The sequence below is a fragment of the Engystomops pustulosus genome, chromosome 7 (assembly GCF_040894005.1).
Source record: "Engystomops pustulosus chromosome 7, aEngPut4.maternal, whole genome shotgun sequence".
Classification (NCBI taxonomy): Eukaryota; Metazoa; Chordata; class Amphibia; order Anura; family Leptodactylidae; genus Engystomops; species Engystomops pustulosus.
In genome coordinates, this window is record NC_092417.1 from 123,863,943 (window position 1) to 123,878,978 (window position 15,036).

Below are 15,036 nucleotides of genomic sequence, written 5' to 3' on the forward strand. Positions count from 1 at the left end.
AAATGATCACACAGCTCCCTACAACTACTGGGTTTCAAAGCTGGACATGTGGCACGAACTGGCGCTGTACGCCTTGGAGGTTCTTGCCTGCCCTGCCGCTAGCGTCTTGTCCGAGCGGGTTTTCAGTGCAGCTGGTGGCATCATCACCGATAAGCGTACACGCCTGTCGACTGACAGCGCTGACAGGCTGACGCTTATTAAAATGAATAAAGGCTGGATTTCTCAGAATTTCCAATCTCCACCAGGTGAAGGAAGCTCAACCTGAATAATTGATCCACTCCTCCTCCTCCTCCTCATTTTCCTCCTTCTCCTCCTCTTTGTACAGTAAAGCAGAGGAAAATGGCTATTTTTTGACAGGGCCCACTGGCTCTTGCTATACTTCATGCATTTAATTTTTCTGGAGGGCCACCTACCCGGTCCTCTGGTTTGAACAATTTTTGGGACTGCCACATACAGGCACTCAATCTATTCCATTTTACTGGAGGGCCACCTACCTGCTCCTCTGGTTTGAACAATTTTTGGGACTGCCACATACAGGCACTCAATCTATTCCATTTTACTGGAGGGCCACCTACCTGCTCCTCTGGTTTGAAGAATTTTTGGGACTGCCACATACAGGCACTCAATCTATTCCATTTTACTGGAGGGCCACCTACCTGCTCCTCTGGTTTGAACAATTTTTGGGACTGCCACATACAGGCACTCAATCTATTCCATTTTACTGGAGGGCCACCTACCTGCTCCTCTGGTTTGAACAATTTTTGGGACTGCCACATACAGGCACTCAATCTATTCCATTTTACTGGAGGGCCACCTACCTGCTCCTCTGGTTTGAAGAATTTTTGGGACTGCCACATACAGGCACTCAATCTATTCCATTTTACTGGAGGGCCACCTACCTGCTCCTCTGGTTTGAACAATTTTTGGGACTGCCACATACAGGCACTCAATCTATTCCATTTTACTGGAGGGCCACCTACCTGCTCCTCTGGTTTGAACAATTTTTGGGACTGCCACATACAGGCACTCAATCTATTCCATTTTACTGGAGGGCCACCTACCTGCTCCTCTGGTTTGAACAATTTTTGGGACTGCCACATACAGGCACTCAATCTATTCCATTTTACTGGAGGGCCACCTACCTGCTCCTCTGGTTTGAACAATTTTTGGGACTGCCACATACAGGCACTCAATCTATTCCATTTTACTGGAGGGCCACCTACCTGCTCCTCTGGTTTGAAAAATGTTTGGGACTGCCACATACAGGCACTATCCAAATTAAATTGTCTCCATAGCAGCCTCCACACGTTGTCTCCATTGCTACCTCCAAAAGTCGTCCATATAGCTGCCTCCATACATCGTCCCTTTATCAAACGAGGTGTGTCAGGCAGAAATTTGGGTTGTTTTCATGGATTCCACATCAAAGTTGTTAACTTTGTCGCCACCCTGCTGTGTTATCCACAAAATATACTGGCAAACTTTTACCATTTAGGGATATTATTTCAGCGCTTCTTGCGCATCTGTTTACATTCCCCTCACCCGGCATATCCTAAACTTATAAGAACGCTACTACACTTGATCTTATACAAAAGGTTCTTAGAAGTGCTGTTTGGGGAGTAGCCTAGAGACAGGGGCTTGGATTGGCGAAAGCTCGCCTGGCAGCGGAACGCCAGCTCCATGCGCATCATGCGCTTCTTGCGCATCTGTTTACATTCCCCTAACCCGCCATATCCCAAACTTATAAGAACGCTACTACACTTAACTTGGTGCAGGCTGGGACCGAGTCTGACCCTGGGGCTGGTCATATACTGCCGACGCAGAGAATTGCGGGGCCTACCTCGGTCCAGGTCTCAAAGGCCTACTATACCTCCTCCCACCCCTCCTCCACCTCCTCCTCCTCCGAATTACCATCCGTGGGCATGGCGCCATCAGTCGGTAGCTCTAGGCACAGCAGCAGTGCCGTCGCTAAGCGACAGCAGGCGGTGCTGAAACTGCTGAGCCTAGGCGATAAAAGGCACACCGCCCAAGAGCTATTACAGGGCATTCCACATCAAAGTTGTTAACTTTGTCGCCTCCCTGCTGTGTAATCCACAAAATATACTTGCAAACTTTTACCATTTAGGGATATTATTTCAGCGCTTCTTGCGCATCTGTTTACATTCCCCTCACCCGCCATATCCTAAACTTATAAGAACGCTACTACACTTGATCTTATACAAAAGTGCTGTTTGGGGAGTAGCCTAGAGACAGGGGCTTGGATTTGCGAAAGCTCGCCTGGCAGCGGAGCGCCAGCTCCATGCGCATCATGCGCTTCTTGCGCATCTGTTTACATTCCCCTCACCCGGCATATCCTAAACTTATAAGAACGCTACTACACTTGATCTTATACAAAAGTGCTGTTTGGGGAGTAGCCTAGAGACAGGGGCTTGGATTGGCGAAAGCTCGTCTGGCAGCGGAGCGCCAGCTCCATGCCAAGATCCAACTAACATAGTTTTAACTGCAGCACCTTTAATCTACTACTAGTTCACTGCCTCCATACATGGTCCCCTTATCAAACGAGCTGTGTCAGGCAGAATTTTGGGTTGTTTTCATGGCTTCCATGTTAACTTTGTCGCCACCCTGCTGTGTAATCCACAAAATATACTGGCAAACTTTTATCATGTACCGATATTATTTGAGCACTTCTTGCTCACCTCCTTTGGTTCCTCTCTGCCACCCATTGGTTTGAAGCCTGAGTCCATTTAGGGTATGTCGCCATGACACTCTCTAGCCTGCTGCCGCTGCCTCTGCATGCCGTCCCCTATAGTGTCAGGGTCAATTATTGCATGTTTTAGATACTATCTAGCTTCATTCTGTCACTCTGTCATGGCCATGCTGTTGCCCATAATTTTGGCATAATGGTGCGTTTAAGCAGCCTCAGAGGCATCCATGCATGCTGCCCCTGCTGTTTCCTGTCCATTTCCGTGGTGTTTCCATCCTTTTCTGAGGTTCCCAGGTGTTTGGCCAAGCTTCCCTGTGCAGAGCCTTGGTCCCCTTGAAAAATGCTCGAGTCTCCCATTGACTTCAATGGGGTTCGTTATTCGAGACGAGCACTCGAGCATCGGGAAAAGTTCGTCTCGAATAACGAGTACCCGAGCATTTTAGTGTTCGCTCATCTCTAATAGGCATCTAATGCATCTCATCATCTCTGATCTGTCTCATCTCTCTATGTGTCAGATACTAGTAAATGTTCAGAAGGTAAATGAAAGTGTATAAAGACCTGTACCCTGATAAACAAACCACATCGTCCAGAACATTTCTAGTTTCCCATGGCAACCAATCACAGCTCCGCTTTAAAATATTCATGAGCATTGGTAAATGAAAGCTGAGATGTGATTGATTGCCATGGGCAACTAGAAATACTCTGACTTTCAGACAGCTTGATAAATCTGCCCAAATGTGTCTGCTTAGAGACTATGAGAGAATTTGGCTAAAACAGCAATAAAACCGGGTAAAATTGTGAAGTAAAGAGTTAAAAATTATCGTGATTGTGTTAACATCACACCCCTCAAGAACACAGCTCATATTCACCTTAAAGGGGTATTCTCATCTGGGCATTCACATCCAGATTCATTAATCTGCCATATATAAACATTTCTTCAATTAGATGTCATTAAAAAAATGTTCCTGTGTGAAGATAATTTCTCATAAATGTAGTTGTATGGTCCCTTAGAAACAAGACTGTGTCCCTGGATACAACTACCTCTGCTGGAGGGATTGCACAAAGAAACTAAAAGTTTTTGTATATGAAATGTCGAGGAGTTGCTGCATATCCTACAGCTGTCCTGTGGTAATGATCGCTGAAGCCAAATGGTTAGGCAGGTCTCAATAGCGCATGTCTGGCCACTCCTGCCAGAATGTGAGGTGGTCGTATCCGAGGAAATCATCTCGTTTCTAAGGAACAACTTGGCGACATTTATGAGAAATTATCTTCTCACACAATTTTTTTTTAATAACATCCAATTAAAGAAATGTTTACATGTGGCAAATTAATTAAATTAAATGTTAATGCCCAGATGGGAATACCCATTTAAGGACACAGCCCAATTTTTCAAATATGCTATTCGTCACTATACGCAGTTGTAAATTTGGAACACTATCTTACCCAGTTTATACAGAGCACAAAATAGCAGATACAGGACCACCTATTGTCACCATGTGTGAACTCCTAAGGTATCTATATTGGGAGTCTAGACAATCTTATTCTAGCAAGCAACACTTCATGCAGATGAAGCACTAAAATAACATTCAGTGGTGCTCAAATCCCTAAAGACACAATCCAGCACATCAAAAAGATAGATAAAGAGCAGATGGCACTCACCGGTCTTCTGTTTAAAACGTTTCTTCTTTATTTTCAGAGTAAACAACACATACTCACATATGTTACATGCAAGGGAGGTGGTGCGAGCGGAATGCCCACGGAAAGGCAATGGCCGTTTTGCGCACTTCGGTGCTTCTTTAAGCCACCATATGAGTGATTAGAAACATTTGGCTAATTTATACCAACAAGCATAATTAAGTACACCTTCTCATGTTAGAATTGATCTATTTCATAGGTATCTTGTGCTGTCACACATCTCACAACGGACCCAAGTTTAAAGCGAACTACCATAGGCTAAACTCACCCTAATTCCTCCAGGGTGCGGGGCGCGTATTAGTACAGGACTCGGATGGTGGCTTCACCACCTTATGGCATACCACGTAAGGAGCGTCACATGACTAGGTCCTCGCCTCCTGTCTTGCTTGCACATGCAAAGCGTTGCCGTAGTAACGGACCAAGCGGTACGTATCGCGGAAACTAGGGAAAGCATGGGACCTGTAGGGCAGGGAGCAGACTATTCAAACCATTTGGGTAATACTAAGCCCATTCTAGGTAAAAGTGAATATAAGGTCCTATGTGTGGGTAGAGTATATTTAACGTCATGAGTACTTTATTTTGATATTTTTCAAATTGGTATATGCAAACCCCGAAAAAAGCATAAAAACAAAGAGGTAAATTATACATATATACCTCATAAGTAATCACTTATTTACACAATATTTACATGATTGAAGATCGTATTTACAAAGGTTCGGCATACATTTATGAAGGGTCTATGAAGAGGGTTCACGGGCTGAGCCCTCTTCGTTGAGAGATGGGCTTTGGTGCATATTGGAATATTGGAGCAAACACCCATCGCTATCACCCACGTGCTTGCACCGATCACGGGTATTAACCTCTTCTTAAAATGGCACCGCCATGTTACCTCCAATGGTCGCACCTCCAAACGTCATCGGGAGGCGACGATCGGTTGCCATGACCGCCTCAGGTATTACAGTTGTATTTTAGTATATGGTAGAAACGATTTGACCATCTAGGGTTAAAGTACCCTAGAGGGTCTAAGAAATTGTGAAAAAAAATGTAAAAAAATTAATAAACTATTAAAAATTCAAATCACCCCCTTTCCCTAGAAATGATATAAAATATAATAAACAGTAAAATCACAAACACATTAGGTATCGCCACGTCCCAAAATGCCCAACCTATCAAAATATGAAACCGGTTGTGACCGGCGGTGACCCCCAAGACAGGAAATGGCGCCCGAATGTCCGAATTGTGACTTTTACACCTTTTTACATTACATAAAAAATGTAATGAAAAGTGATTAAAATGTCTCAGTGTCCTCAAAATGGTAGCAATGAAAATGTCGGCTCATTTAGCAAAAAATGACGTATCACACAGCTCTGTGCACCATGTATGAAAAAGTTATTAGCGTCAGAAGATGGCAAATTTTTTTTTCCTTTTTCGTACACATTCATTTCATTTTTGAAAATGTATGAAAATGCAATAAAACCTGTATAAATTTGGTATCACCGCAATCATACCGAACCAAAGAATAGAGTAGAGGTGTTATGTGGAGCACAGAGTGAAAGTCGTAAAAACTGAGCCCACAAGAATGATACAAATATGCATATTTTTTAAAATTTTTCCACATTTGGAATTTTTTCCTGCTTCCCAGTACACGGCATGGAATAATAAAAAACATCACGCACAAAATAAGCCCTGACACAGCTCTGTACAAGAAAAATGAAAAAGTTATGGATTTTTGAAGGTGGAAAGCGAGAAATGAGTGAAAAAAACTTGCGTCCTTAATGGGTTAAGATACGTTATGTTAGGTATTACAAGAAGATACCCAGATCTATTTTATCATTCAGGCCCGCTGGCCGCATAGCATTTGACCGGAGAATCCAGCTACTTTCAGCCTGTAGTAGCAAACGCTGTCTATCACCTCTTCTTTCTGGAGACTGTACTAATTCTATTCCATCGAAATTTAATGCGGCAATGTTCCCCCCATGTGACTCTCTAATGTGTTGTATTAGATGCGGGGCGCCTACACCAGTCCTGATGGACCTGAAATGTTCTTTTATTCTCAGGTGTAAATTCCTTTGTTCCTTTGGGGGGGAACTGCTCCTTTCCAGCCCCTCCCATTAGGCAACTGCCTAGTCACACAGCAGATGCTAATGAAAGGTACAATATAACATATCTTTTTTTCTGTAAAACCAATTTTTTTTATACAAAAACACTTTGGCAGTGTATGTACTATTCTCTGTGGGGACTGGGGGAGTGCTAAAAATGGGTCTCCTGGTGACAGGTTCCCTTTAAACAATTCCTTTGTGCCGGACCACAGAATGTCGTCCACAAATCTTCTATACATACGGATGTATCTAACGTAGGGGTTATTCTCATTGTAAATAAACCTATCCTCATAAACAGCAAGGAAGATGTGCAGGAGATGGGGGTGCCCATTGCCGTCCCGTCTTTCTGCACATACCAAACTCCCTCAAAAACTAAGGCTTTGTGTGATAAGATGTAATTAAGCGCATCACAAATGAAGTTTGCGTAATCAGTTCCCTTCTGGGCTTTCTGTACTACCTCTCTGATTGCCTGCACACCCTCTTTATGAGGTATGCGCATGTATAGGCTTTCAACATCAATTCATGCCAAAAGTAAGCTTTCATGCCAAATTTGTTCATTAAGGGCCAATAGAAATTCATTTGTGTCCTTCAGATATGAGGGGATGTCCTTCAGCACTGGTCTAAGTAACCAGTCAACATACTGTGACAGTGGCTCGGTAACCAAGCCAATACCTACCACAATAGGTCGACTTGGTGGCCTTTCCAGATTTTTGTGCACATTTAGTAGAAAATAAAAATCTGATTTTTTAGGGAACTGGGGGGGGGGGGAACAGGGGGGTTTCAGCCATTCTCTTAGAGAGTATACCTTTTTCATCTAGGTTCCTTAAGAGGGTTCTGAGTTGTTCAACGTACTTCTGTGTGGGATCCTTCGTTAACCTCTGATTCTTCTCTCTAATACTCCCTCCTCATTATGACAATGTTACCCCCCTTTTCCGCGAGTTTTACTACAACCTCCTCATCTTCTTTTAGCCATTTTATTGCCCTATGTTCTTCTTTAGTCATGTTATGGCTTTCTTTCTTAAATATTAAGGCATTAACATCCTTCATCACTTGTTAGCGGAATAAATCAATAGTCTCACCCTGCTGGATCTGTGGATTAAATCTAGATTTATTACCCCCACTCTAAAGGGTTCAATATCCCCTACAGATTTATTTTCCTCCTCACTAGCCAAGAATAGAATACACTCTTTTTCGACCTCTGATAATTCACCCGTTACAAAAAAACCATGTGGGCCTATCTCTAACAGTGTTTCTACCTCTTATTTATTTCTCTTTCCTCCTATTTTCCTTTTGTGAATAATATTCTTTATTGTATCTTTCAATTTCAAATTCTACTTTGTTAAACTGTTTGGAAAAACAAAAACTCAATCCTTTTTGTAATGTTGTTACACACTCTTTATCCAGTTAATTTTCAGACAGTTTTCTCATGACATGTTGTACTTCACATTAATATTTTTCTGATTTCTAAATGTTATCTAACCACCCAAATATGTTGCTAACTAACCTTAAACATATGTCTGTTATGCTGACAAACTTTTTATATTTTATTAGGATGTTAGGAGGCTTACATTTCAAAGAGTGATTTTCCAAATGCAAGTAAATTTCAGATTTAACCCCTTAACGCTCTGCGCCGTAGCTCTACGGCGCAGAGGTATAAGGGATGTATGAAGAGGGCTCACGGGCTGAGTCCTCTTCATACAAAGGTGGGGGTTTTTGCATTTTGCATAAAACCCCCACCGCTAATCACCGCGGTCGGTGCTTGCACCGATCGCGGCTATTAACCATGTGATTGCCGCCGGCAAAGCGATTGGTTGCCATGGTAGGTTGCCATGGTCTTCTTTTGACACGAGGCTACATGGCTCCTGCAGATTCGTTACAATGAGCCAGTGGCTCATTGTAATGAATGTGCTGCAAAAATGCCATATATTGCAATACAGAAGTATTGCAGTATATGGTAGGAGCGATCTGACCATCTAGGGTTAATGTACCCTAGATGGTCTAAAAAAATTGTGTAAAAAAAAATGAAAAAAAAAAGTTTAAAAAATAAAAAAAATTAATAAAATATTAAAAATTCAAATCACCCCCCTTTCCCTAGAACGGATATAAAACATAATAAACAGTAAAAATCACAAACATATTAGGTATCGCCGCATCCCAAAATGCCCGATCAAAATATAAAAACGGTTACGGGCGGCGGTGACCTCCGAGGCGGGAAATGGCGCCCAAATGTCCGAAATGCGACTTTTACACCTTTTTACATAACATAAAAAATGAAATAAAAAATGATCAAAATGTCGCACAGACCTCAAAATGGTAGCAATGAAAATGTCGCCTCATTTCGCAAAAAATGACCCCTCACACATCTCCGTGCGCCAAAGTATGAAAAAGTTATTAGCGTCAGAAGATGGCAAAAAAATGTTTTTCTTTTTTGTACACATTCATTTTTGAAAATGTATTAAAACACAATAAAACCTATATAAATTTGGTATCACCGCGATCGCACCGAACCAAAGAATAAAGTAGGCATGTTATTTGGAGCGAAGAGTGAAAGTCGTAAAAACTGAGCCCACAAGAACGTGACGCTTTTTTCAATTTTTCCACATTTGGAATTTTTTTTCAGCTTCGCAGTACACGGCATGTTAAAATAAATAACATTACAGGAAAGTAAAATTTGTTACGCACAAAATAAGCCCTCACACAGGTCTGTACACGTAAAAATGAAAAAGTTATGGATTTTTGAAGTTGGAGAGCGAGAAATGAGCCGAAAAACCCATCCTTAAGGGGTTAAAGGGGTATTCCGGGAATATGAACGTCTTTTACAAAAACTCATGATGATATAAATAAATAAATACAACAATACTCAATGTCATTAGTAACAAAACGGAGCTTAAATAATTAGATTTTATGATTTACAAAATTTATGGCCTCTCAAAGTAGGTGGAGTTATCACTAAGATGGCCGCCACTGGAAACTACAAGTTCCATGATCCTTTAGTTCTCAGTAACTCCTCTCTCTTATGCTCTGCTCCCAGTGATGATATAACAAACTTTCTTGCTCTGTTACCATAGTAATGATGTGTAACTGCCATCACCACAACACTGGCCATACTGAATGCACTGCAACCAACCGACTACAGCCAAACGTAGTGGTGATCACATGACCCTGCCCAGGCAAATATAGGACATGTGATGTGGACATGTGACCAGCAGCCATCTTCTGTCCTGCAACGGACCGCGCAGAGGAAATTAACAGACTGATTAAAGGGCCAGTAGCATTTTAATTATTCATTAAGTCTATGTCACCAGCATTTTCTGCTAAGGGGAGCAAAATTTTAAATAACAACTAATTACACATTAGCTTATATTTTGAGTGCCCACTTGTATATGAATTATGCTGATTCCTGGAATACCCCTTTAATTATTTTAGAGAACAATTCATTGCACTAATTGCCCCATTTTTAAAACTGAACCCTTAAACTATTCAAAACAGCCTTTGGTAAGCTTGTTAATGCTTCAAGCATCTCTCAAGAATTAAGAAATTTTAAGGATAAAATGGTTCTTTAGCCCTTTTCAAGCAGAGTAAAATGAGAAAACACATCTCAGATTTTGTTGTGCAGTTTCTTATCCCCCCGTGTGAATCTAAACTACTTGAGGGGACCACAGCAGGGCACATAAATGGAATGAGCACCATTGAGCTTTTGAAGGGCATATTTTGATGACGTTGTTTTCAGGGGCCATTACACATTTGAAAAGTTCCTGAGGTACCAGAGCTATGAACCCACCACCAAAATGATTGTATTTTGGAAACTATACCAATCAGAGATTTTATATTGAGCTTTTTACCACCACAGGTGTTTCATAGAAAGTATAAACATTTGGTCGTATAAGTAATTTTTTTAAAGAAGAAAAAGCACCACATTGTTATCCAGTATCTCTAGAATGCAGTAAAATCCCACACAAACAACTGTAGGTGCACACTGGGGGCTTGGAAGGGAAGGAGCATCTACTGGCATTTGGTGGGCAGATTTTGCTGGAACAGATTTCAGATACGATGTTGCATTTGCTGAGCCTCTAAAAAATTATGGCAGTAAAAACCTTCAAAGGAGGGGGGCCATTTTGAAAGATAGACTACACAAGGAATACAGTAACACTATATATTGATGTTTACCTTTTTTGTGTTTTATACACCCAATAGCATATATAACATGATACTCAGTTTTGTCTCACTAATTCTACAGAATAAAAACTCATTTGGCGAGAAAAATTCATACTTGGTGTTGTCAGAGTCAATGGTGTGAAACAGCTTCTCAAGTTCCTCTTTGTTAAGATTCCCATCTGAGAAAAAGGCCTGAAACTCCTCAAGAGACAACTTCCCATCATCTGAAAGAGAAACATGGGTTACAAATATGTCCACAAAGGGATCATTTACTTTCTGTAAAGATCTTACTTGAATATATAATTAATAATTGCGCAATTATCCCCAATATAACAACTTTCACAAACACCATGAACCATTTGACATGTTTATTCATATATTTAAAAAAAAGAGTTACATAAAACTAAAAGCAGGGATCAGCAGCACATTAGAGAGCAGGTGTACTTTAACATGATAATATAGTTTTGTTGGAATAGATCCATATCACTTAAAATTCATATAAATCAAAGGCTAATGGGTGGTCCTCCACAATATGCAGGGGTGTCGCTAGGTCAAAAGAGCCAGGCCCATGCTACTGATCTTTAGGCTGGAGCCCCAGATGTCTCTGGGTCAGCAGGACACTAATCCCACTCTCCCCTCTATTTGTGTCCTCGGAATGCATATAGAGGCGAGTACGCATGGAGCCTTCAGCCCTGTGCACCACCACAGAGAGCATACAGTGGCGGGAGCAAGAGTTGCCAGGTTATGATGCCACTGCACCTCATCTTGAAGTGTACCTTGAGAAGATGTAGGGAAGAAAGTTTTTTTTCTTCTTTTTAATCGTGCAATTTGAGGGGGAACATCACTGGGTCTGTTGGGCTATTACTTACAGAAGGCTGTGGGGACATTACTTACCCAACAAAGATGTTTTAAAAACAAACCCACAGGAGGATATTAATCATTCTGAAGATCCTTTTAAACATCAAAATGTCAGATGAAAATCCTATTTTGATTCCACACAACAATAGGGTCGCCACACTTACACATTTTTGACCGGGTAGCTGAGGAGTTTAAAGAGGACCTGTGACACCGACCTGGGACCCTTAACCAACTACAATTCCATATGGACCTGTGGTTTAGTGTCCAAAATCAGCCTGTATCAAGTCCTTACACGGCCCACAAGTAAAAAAAAAAACCAAACATTTATATTAGCCTAGCTAGCTAGCTAACTACCTAGAGGAGAGTCTGCTTCATTTCATAAGTGCCGTACCCATGAGCTCAGTAGGGAAAGCAAGTATACAAGTTTTTTTTTTTATTGCGCCCACGTAGGAACCTCATACAGGGTGTTTCGAGGCACTAAACTATTGGTACAGCTGACCTGATTACTATCTGTATATTGAAACCCAAATTTTTAAGTGCAGATGTTTTACTGGTGGTTAACTTGTTCCCTTTTCCAAGGCAGGATTTGATGTCTTTAAAGACCACCTGTCAGGGCGCTTCAGGAGATTAAACCACCCACAGGCCCTTACCCATTTGATCCCTGACTGATTTTGTAAGTTTGCCCACTGACTGAAAGACGTGAACTATCTAATCATTTTAAAGGTAAGTTGCTTGAGAGATATAATATGCTTCAGAGATATAATATAAAAAAATGAAATCCAGATTAAGGTCTGGAGACTAGCTAGGCCACTATATGACTTTAATGTGCTTCTTTTTGAGCCACTCCTTTGTTGCCTTAACTGTATGTTTTGTTTCAATGCCTTGCTGAAAGACCCAACCATGGCCCACTTTTAACCCCTTAGCGCTCTGCACCGTAGCTGTACTGCGCTGAGTCCCGCGAATAACGCTCAGCGCAGTACAGCTGCTGCGCAGAGACGATGCCGGTTCAGCGCTGCACAGCAGCCGAACCGGCATCGTTAGCCGCGGGATTTCAATGGTAATCTACCGATGAAATCCCCGGCTAACACCCGCGGTCGGAGTGGGCTCCGATCGCGGGCGTTTAACCGGTTAAATGCCGCTGTTAACACGACCGCCGCATTTAACATGCCTTCCGGGGGTCTTTATCCCACGATCGCCCCCCCCCCCCGCACCGTTTTCGGGGGGGGGGGGGCGATCGGGACCCCAGAGAAGCCTGAAGGCAGTGCCTTTAAGATGGCGTCTGTGACTGGCACTGCTAATACTGCTAATACCCTGCAATACATCAGTATTGCAGAGTATTGGCATGAAAAACCAATCAGATGATTGCTTGTTCATATCCCATGGTGGATCAAGTAAAAAATGTAAAAAAAAATGTTTTTCAATAAAAAAATAACTTTATAAATCACTAAAAATGCCCATAAGCCCCAAAACATATAAAGAGACATATAACACTCAAAAAAGTCTAAATCATACCAAAAACCCCACATTTATAGTATCACCGCGTCCATAATAATCCATAGAATAAAACTAAATAAAACTATTGAACCCATATGATGAATGCCGTAAAAAAAAAACGTTAAAAGCCCGCCAAAAATTATGATTTTTATCTATTATATCCCACTAAAAATGCAATAAAAACATCAACAAAACATATGTACTCCAGAATGATACTGTTGCAAAGAACAACATGTCCCGCAAAAAACAAGCCATCAACCAGCTCTGTAGCCAAAAAAGTAACAATGTTATGCCACTTGGAAGACGGCGATGCAAAAATGATAGATTTTTCCCCACATTAGGGTTTTGTTTGGCAAATTTAGTTAAACATAAGAAAAAATATTCATGTTTGGTATCCCTGTAATCGTATCGACCCATAGAATAAAGATAACAGGATTATTAGGATATACGGTGAACACGAAAAAAAATAACGGAAAAGCGAAAATTTTATAGCCTTCAAAAGGGGGCAACGAGAAAACTAAAATCCTGGCAGCTGCAGGGCGCTCCTTTCCTTCTGTGCCTCGCTGTGCCCCCATAACACAAGTAATGTCCACATGTGATGGGTCGCTGCACTCAGGAGAAATTGTAGAACAAATTTTATGGTGGGTTTTCTCTTTTTATCTTTTGGAAGTGTGTAAATTTGAGGGCTAAATGAACGTATAACCGACAAAATTTGACCATTCTAAATTTCACCGCCATTTTGATTCAATTACTATGAAGATCTCAAGGGCTTAACAATCTTTGTAAATGCTGTTTCTGATAGTTTGAGGGGTGCAGATTTGAAAATGGGTAGATTATATAGGGCTTTTTTGATGCTAAATATGTAAAATTTTATTTCAAACAGTATTTATCCCCAAAATAGTCAATTCTGAAAATACGGAAAAACGCTATTCGATTTGTAGGCCGCGTGACATCAAAATAAATTATCCAAACATTTCAAAAATTATGAAAATGTAAAGTAGACAAATGAAAATGTTATTCGGCAAGTTATTTAGGTGGTAAATCGATCTGCCTGAAAACGCGGTGATTTTGAATTTCGAAAATGGCAAATTTTTCTAAAAATTCATCATTTTTTCTTTTTTTTTGTAAATAAACGCAAAACTTATCAGACAAAATTTACCACTAAAATGAAGTACAACGTGTGGGGAAAAAACTGTCTCAGAATCGCTTTGATAAGTAACAGTGTTCAAAAGTTATAACCATATAAAGAGACGCAAGTCCCAAAAAATGGGACTGAGCCTTAAGCTGTAAAATGGCTGCGTCCTTAAGGGGTTAATAATCTTCTTCCCTTCACAAGGATGTCACTGGCTCCATCCATTTTCCTGTTGATGCAGTGAAGTAGTCTTGTGTCCTTTGCAGAGAAACACCTCCAAAACATATTGAGGGACGTTTATAAGTGCTTCTACAGCAGTTTTCTGGCATAAAGCTTAAAAATAATGTAAAATTCTTGCGTAATGCAAAAAAATGTTTTACTCAAAACTCCACTAGGTCAGACCTAGCATAGTATTGTCTGCCAGTGCTGCTCGCTGGCAGATGCATCATGAGGTCCTGCTTTATTTTAACTAACACACGGAGCACCAGTGTATGATAAAGCTCCCCTAGTGTTTCCACCTTTATGCTTCTTTGGGTCATAGGCAGCATATTTCTTCCTTCAACCATGAAATTTTTGTCTCAACCAACCACAGTACAATCACTCACAGAATCATCCAGGTGTTCAAGAAGTGCCATTTTGAACAGGAGAAACTTGCGAGTAGGTTTTTAAACCATACACAGGCTCGCTACACAGGCCTGAATTTGCTCTGGGTGGCGGCCAAGGCGAAGTACAGAATTGTCAAGCAGGATCGTGGTTGGAGATCGGCAGCACAGGATCCGATTCAGGTACCAGGAAGACAATCAGGGTTGGCAGCAGAGGAGCGAAGTCAGGAACCCAATCTGGGTCACAACAAGAAATCACTATAAACGCACATGACATAGGAAACAAGCTTTCTCTAGGGC

At 41.3% G+C, this 15,036-nt stretch overlaps 1 protein-coding gene across 3 annotated transcripts in view; it reads right to left on the reverse strand.

Moving 5' to 3' along the window:
• NECAB2 (N-terminal EF-hand calcium binding protein 2) overlaps positions 1-15,036 on the reverse strand; it is a 535,939-nt gene that overhangs the window by 339,859 nt on the left and 181,044 nt on the right. For all 3 annotated transcript variants that reach the window (XM_072117736.1, XM_072117738.1, XM_072117737.1), the window contains one exon: positions 10,766-10,874. In XM_072117736.1, coding sequence (XP_071973837.1) covers positions 10,766-10,874 — 109 coding nt within the window. The remainder of the gene's footprint in view (positions 1-10,765; positions 10,875-15,036) is intronic.